This window comes from Canis lupus, chromosome 13 (genome assembly GCF_011100685.1).
Source record: "Canis lupus familiaris isolate Mischka breed German Shepherd chromosome 13, alternate assembly UU_Cfam_GSD_1.0, whole genome shotgun sequence".
Classification (NCBI taxonomy): Eukaryota; Metazoa; Chordata; class Mammalia; order Carnivora; family Canidae; genus Canis; species Canis lupus.
Window position 1 is genome coordinate 47,328,329 of NC_049234.1, and position 6,563 is coordinate 47,334,891.

The 6,563-nt window shown below is 54.9% G+C and overlaps 1 protein-coding gene across 1 annotated transcript; it reads left to right on the forward strand.

Annotated features, from left to right (window-relative positions):
- The first annotated feature begins 313 nt into the window (after positions 1-313).
- On the forward strand, positions 314-2,469 carry GSX2 (GS homeobox 2). Its single transcript, XM_038556127.1, has 2 exons — positions 314-893; positions 1,613-2,469. Exons 1-2 carry the CDS (start codon positions 314-316, stop codon positions 1,951-1,953), a joined length of 921 nt encoding a protein of 306 aa, XP_038412055.1. The 3' UTR covers positions 1,954-2,469.
- Positions 2,470-6,563: the final 4,094 nt, after the last annotated feature.

Consider the following 6,563-nt stretch of genomic DNA (forward strand, 5'->3'; position numbering starts at 1 on the left):
CGCCGCTTCTGTTGTGACTCGGGCAGCCTATCCCGAGGGTGGGGAGCTGCCGCGGAGCCCGAGCCGAGCGGTGCTCCGCAGCATCACGTGCCGGGGTGGGGGCTATAAAATCCCGGAGCCGGGGCGCCGGGCGGGGGACGTGAGGACCAGCCCTCTCCAGGGACCCCTTTGTTCGCCGCCCAGACGCCGAGCACCTCCGCGTCCCCGAGGGCCGGACCGCCCGCGTCCGCGCCGCGCCCCGGGCAGAGCTCCGGCCGCAGAGGGGAGGGGGCGCCGCCGCCGCCGGGTCCCCCCAGCCACCCACCCCCTCGGCATGTCGCGCTCCTTCTATGTCGACTCGCTCATCATCAAGGACTCGTCGCGGCCCGCGCCCTCGCTGCCCGAGCCGCACCCCGGGCCAGATTTCTTCATCCCGCTGGGCATGCCGTCCCCGCTGGTGATGTCGGTGTCTGGGCCCGGCTGCCCGTCCCGCAAGAGCGGCGCGTTCTGCGTTTGCCCGCTCTGCGTCACTTCGCACCTGCACTCCTCGCGCGGGCCCGCGGGCTCGGGCGGCGGCGGGGGCGCGGGGGCCGGGAGCGCGGGCGCCGGGGGTGGCGGGGCGCCGGGGGGCGCCGGGGCCCTGCCGCTGCTCAAGGGTCAGTTCTCTTCGGGTCCCGGGGACGCGCAGTTCTGCCCACGCGTGAGCCACGCGCACCATCACCACCACCCGCCGCAGCACCACCATCACCACCACCAGCCCCAGCAGCCGGGCTCCGCCGCCGCCGCTGCGGCCGCGGCGGCGGCGGCGGCGGCGGCCGCGGCGGCCTTGGGGCATCCTCAGCACCACGCACCTGTCTGTGCCGCCACCACCTACAACGTGGGGGACCCGCGGAGATTCCACTGCCTCACCATGGGTAGGGCGGGGGCTCCGGGCACCTGCGCGCCGCGCCTTCTGGGCCCCCAGGAGCAAACTTTCCGCCTCCAGCGGAGGAAGTGGCAGCCCGGGGGGCGGGGGGGGAGAGGTGGGGTGGAGGGGGGAGGAGGGGCTTTATGTGTAAGTGTGGAGTCGTCCCCTGAAGTTCCACGAAGGGGGAAGTTGGCTTTCGAACCTCTCCAAGCAGCTGGAGTGCGCGCCCTCGCGGGACCCGGTGTCCGAGCCTTGCTGGCTATGGGGGAGGGGGGGGGGCTCTGGGACCCCGACCTGGAGGGTTGAGAACCCCAAGGCTAATCGGGCGGAGGCTCGGGGTGGGTCTCCTTGAACTTCAGCGCGGCGATCCGTCGTCGGGGCTGGCTGGAGCGTGACGATGCTTTTGGCTAAGCCAGCCTGCGTCCCCGCCGGGCTTGGAGGGAGACCACGGGACAGCGCAAGTCCCCACCCCGCCTTTAAGCCTCTGACTTTACGTCTCACACATCAAAGGCCTTCACTCACCGGGGGGGCGTCTCTATCTTGTCCCCCCCCCCCCCCCGCCGCCCCTCGCAGGGGCACGGAGAGCCTCGGAATGGGACAGGGTGAGGGATGGATACAGGTGTCCGACTGGGCGTCGAGGGTGGGTCCTTCCCCAGGGCTGGCACGTGGCGGTGGGACCACCTCACCCGAGAACTCTCTCTCTGCCCTGTCTTGGCCGGTCTGCAGGGGGCTCGGACGCCAGCCAGGTGCCCAACGGCAAGAGGATGAGGACGGCGTTCACCAGCACGCAGCTCCTGGAGCTGGAGCGGGAATTCTCTTCCAACATGTACCTGTCTCGACTCCGGAGGATCGAAATCGCGACCTACCTGAACCTGTCGGAGAAGCAGGTGAAAATCTGGTTTCAGAACCGCCGGGTGAAGCATAAGAAAGAAGGGAAGGGCACCCAGAGGAACAGTCACGCGGGCTGCAAGTGTGTCGGCAGCCAGGCGCACTACGCGCGCTCCGAGGATGAGGACTCCTTGTCGCCGGCCTCGGCCAACGATGACAAGGAGATTTCCCCCCTATGAGGGGGCCACCTGCCTCCCTCTCACCGCACGCCCCTGGCACCCCCCACTCACCAACGCAGCGGGTGCCCGGGGCCCAAACCCTCGCCCTGCCGTGGTCCCATCTGGAGAAAGCCTTCTTGGGGCGTCCATGCCCAGCCTGACCCTTCAAGTCTCCTCTTTGACCTGTTTGTTTGATACTCCGCTCCAAGCGATAGGTCTTTTTCTTTCTTTCTTTCTTTTTTTTAATGTAAATAATCTAGATTCAACTCAGCCCTGTCCTATAACAGAGAGGGGGGAGAAAAACACAAGGTTGGTTGAAGTTTAGCACTGTATGGGGGTTTTTGAAAGCACATGTCCTTTCCCCTTCCCTGCTGTCTTTCAGAACCTAAGAATACGGGGTTTCTTGGTTATTTTCTGTTGTTGTTGTTGCTGTTGTTTCTTTTAATGGGAGTATTGAGTTGCAAATAATTTAGAAAATTAAACCCTGTAGGTCTCGCTTTCTGAAAATTTTGCCTGGGGAGAGATTGGAATTCAAGTTGCTGGAGTCCCTTTGTATGTGAATAGTTTTATATAAAATTTATATTTATATTTATTTAAATAAATGAAACAAAATCAAGGTTTTAAAATTGTGGTGTTTGCTCTCACCGGCTCTCTCCATCTCCCCCTGGCCCAAATCTAGAGAAAGCCAGAGGTGGGGGCGGGGGGAAGGTGTCTGAGAATTTAGAGGAAAGTGTTGAATAAAAAGCTGGTAATGTGGGGCTTTGCTTGAGGGAGCTTGTGGCACACCCTCAGTCATCATGTTGCCCACTAGGTTGAAACACCCCATCCTCAAAATAGCTAAGCTGCTCACAGTCCCTCCATTTAAAGTGACACTGACAATTAATGACAGACACTTTTTGATTGGGCAGGAAAGGTACAAATCCCTTACCTAGTATTTATTTTCTGTGGCAGTTCCCCCTCTCGCCCCCCTTTCCCCTACATCTCTCTCGGTACTAAAACCTGAATTATGTGAAGGAATTTGAAGAGTCAGAATAGTTTTAGGAGGAGCAACGATCCATCAAACAGGTGGGAAGCATGCACAAGGAAACTCATAAATGATGCTCCAAGTGGCTGAAAACATGAGCCACTAGCGAAGAAATTAGCTGATCCCATCAGTGCTGAGAAAACAAAAGGGCAGGGATAGGGAATTATTCTGCCCAAAGATTTATATCCTCACTTTTCTAAAATAGCTCACCGGAGCCTTTGCACTCTCGCAGTGTTTCTTGGTCTCCCTAACTTTAACCTAAATCTGTTCCCTTCTAATCCCTTTCTCCCCATCATCTTGCAGAGTTAATTCCTGCAAACCTGCGCCTGGAGATTTACTCTGGCTCTGCCCTCAGCGCCGCAACCTGGCTCCTTGCTCAGGGCAGCCAGGGCCTGTCATCTAAGGAAGAGAAGTGACGCTGGATTTATGGAAACTAGACCTCTTTCCCTGCAAACTGAGCCCACTGACACCCATTAGTATTATTTCTGATTATTTTCTGTAGAGACGTCGCCCTAGAGGTTCAAGCGGTAGGAGCCCATTACAACAGACACACACACACACACACACACACACACACATTTCTTTAGGTATGGTTTACTTTAGGGATGTAGGAACTGAAACCTCACCAGGTGAGATGGGGCTCTGAAGCTGAGGTCAGGAAGCTCGTTTGGGAAAAGAGGGAAAGAGGGGAGGATGTGATCATGGTTTTTCCCTGCCCAGGGTTCATTAGTTCTTCTTTTCCTCTCTATTCTATTCTATTCTATTCTTTCTTTTCTCTCCCTGTCTCTCTGTGTCTGCCTGTCTGTCTGTCTATCTCTCTTACACACACACACACACACACACACACACACACAGGAGACTAAGGAGAAGGAGTTTCACCATCAGCTCCCATTCGGGTACCGGCCAGGGCAGGCGAGAGGGACTGAATAGGGAGCTGTCGCCGCTTTGTGCAACGACCTGGGCCTGGTGCTGCGCAGCGGTCACAGGCGTCCAGCGCGCTCCTGCCCGGGCCTGGGAGGCTCAGCCTCCGGGTCTCTCGGTCACACGCGGAGCCTGGGGCGCGTCGCGCTGCCCCCGCGAAGGGAGGAGGCACAGGCCCGCTGCTTTTCCTGAAGATCCCATCGCCCTCCTTCCCAATAAACAGGCCTCTCTGCGCGCCAGCATCCGAGTGGGAGGAGAGGAGCCCCGAGGCGCAAAGAAGGAGCGTCCGCGGAGAATTCCTGCTCGGAAATAACGGGAGGGACGACAGCCCCTGGGGCAGCTCCCCGCGCCCCTGCCCAAAGCGATCGTCCGCCGCTCTCCCATCCACACCCGGCTCCGCACCCCCCAGTCACCCCGCGCTCGGTCCTGCCCTGCCCGGGTCCTAGCCCTTGGTCCCAGCCTCTGCACCTGCCCGGCCCCGCGCCCAGAGCGCCCAGCCCCCCACCTGCCGCACACCCCCCTCGGCCGCCCTGCGGGGACACGCGGCGCCCGCCCCTCTCGCCAGGCCTTGGGCTGCTGCCACGGCCTCAGCCCCTCTCCTCCCTGCCTTCGGGGGATTTTCCTTAGGGAAGAGAGAACAAACAATGCGTCCCTTACCAAAGGCAAAAAGTTTCAGGCATAGATGCCTATCTAGACGTTGGACATTCCCGGAAGAAACCCTCTCCAGGGGTTTCAGGGAGCTTCTAGGACATTCGGTGGACCTTCTCACGTTCGGAGTGAACCATGAGGTCCCCGCTCTACTAGGGTAGATGTTACATCTCCCCAAGACCCTCTCCCTCACTCCTGCCCAAATTAATCAGTTGATGTTTCTGAAGTTTGCAGATCCTAACAAGGCTTTGGGAATCTCTGACTTTTTTTTTTTTTTTTTTTTAAGCTTTTAAAGTCCTGCAGTTTTCACCTTAGGTTAAGAACTCCTAGGCCAACATTCGGACATGCTCTGCGAAACAACCTGGATATCAGTCAAGCACTTTAAGTGCAATGTCCTCAGCTTTATTAAAGAGATGTGTGGGGTCACCCTTGACAATTTCTCTACCTGGGAAGCACCAGATGCTACCTTTTCATTATGCCCCAATTTGTAAAACATAATTGTTTCCCCCAAAATATGGCCTCTTAGGGGCCTATACACACATAATGGAGAGAGAGAGAGAGAATGAAAATGAGAATTAGAAATTAGGATCTTGCTCCACTAAGAGAAAAGACACAGCAGGAGCCATTAATATGGTTAAATCTACCTCTTTTGAGAGCAAGTCCTGCGGTGGCTTCAAACAGGAAGAGGTTCTGGGTGGGAGTGCAAAGCTCAAAGGATGACCTCCTGCTCTCGTGCCCTAAACCCAGTCCAGTCATTCTGAGAGAAAAGGAGGAACGGAGACCTTTCCCCTTCACCCTCCCACTCAGTGACCAATGCAAGCCCAAGGCCAAGGGCCTAGCATTGATAGTAGCACTTGGCAAGGCTTCCTGACTGCAAACCACGCCCAGGTCAGAAGGGACCCAGCAGCCGATTCTTGGGGTATCCACTGACCCAGGTGATAGAGATGCTGGTGGTGGTAGATCTCATCCCCTCCTTAATCTGAAGTTTTCTGAAATAGTCATCTTATTGTGGTTCCTTTCTCCCTTACCCATATCTCCTTTACTCCCCTCCCCCAAGGATATCCAAAGGTATTTTAAGAGAAAGAAAAACTGATTTTTGGCTCCCTCCTCCTTTTTCTCACCCTTACACTACCAGTTCGGATCAGGATTGGAAATTCAGTTTACTTGGTTTACTCGGGCTGGTCAGAGAATTGTCAGAAAGGTAATTGTTCTAACTGCAAGTGGTCACAGAAAGCAAGATGGTCTGTGTGTGTGTGTGTGTGTGTGTGTGTGAGAGAGAGAGAGAGAGAGAATTCCACCTGTGTTGGTCATATATATGGAAAGAGAAGAGTTGTTTGCATCAGATTTTGTTTTGTTTTGTTTTGTTTTGCTTCCCACCTCTACCTTTCCTGCAAGTTCTACTCACTTTTCATGGCACTCCTTGGGAGATCTCTTTTGAGGGAGGTGGAAAGGTGTTTAGAGCCGGTTTGTGGAGAGGAGAAAAAGCGAGAGAACTGGGAGAGAGAGGTCTGGGTAGGATCTGAAGCCCAGCCTTAAGGGTATGAGGGAGAGGAGAGTGACACTCCCAATAGAACCTATTTGCTAGAGGAAATTGGGTTTAAAGGAGCAATCAGTGCTTTAAAAGGAGCTCCTCCCACCCTCTCCAAACACAGCCTAAAGCTGTCCTAGACGATGAATACGGCTCAGTGCCTCAAAGCAATTGTTCCTATTTTCATTATTCACAGGGAATCTTTGAATGTACCTGTTAAGGTGACAGACCTCTTAAAAGGGAACATTTTTCCATGCAATTAAATGGTGCATTTACTAGGCTTCTATTAACATAATTTAATATAAATCTATTTTATAAATCTTTAGGCTCACATTACTGAAAATTGAGCTGCTCTGAAAAAAAAAATGCCCACGTCTCTCCCCTAAATTAGATGTAATAGAATCCAAAAACTTGCTATTCTAAGCCAGCTGGAAATATTAAAAGTAGAAGGATCTTTTGTATTGTCTTTTGTTAATGGTGAAAGTGTGAAGGGAAAAAAAAAAAAAGGCA

Excerpts from the sequence above, each read along its gene's own strand:
- GSX2 (XM_038556127.1), top strand. The coding sequence starts at position 314 with ATGTCGCGCTCCTTCTATGTCGACTCGCTCATCATCAAGGACTCGTCG. Across the intron at positions 894-1,612 it reads ATTCCACTGCCTCACCATGG|GGGGCTCGGACGCCAGCCAG; the intron begins GTAGGGCGGGGG and ends GCCGGTCTGCAG.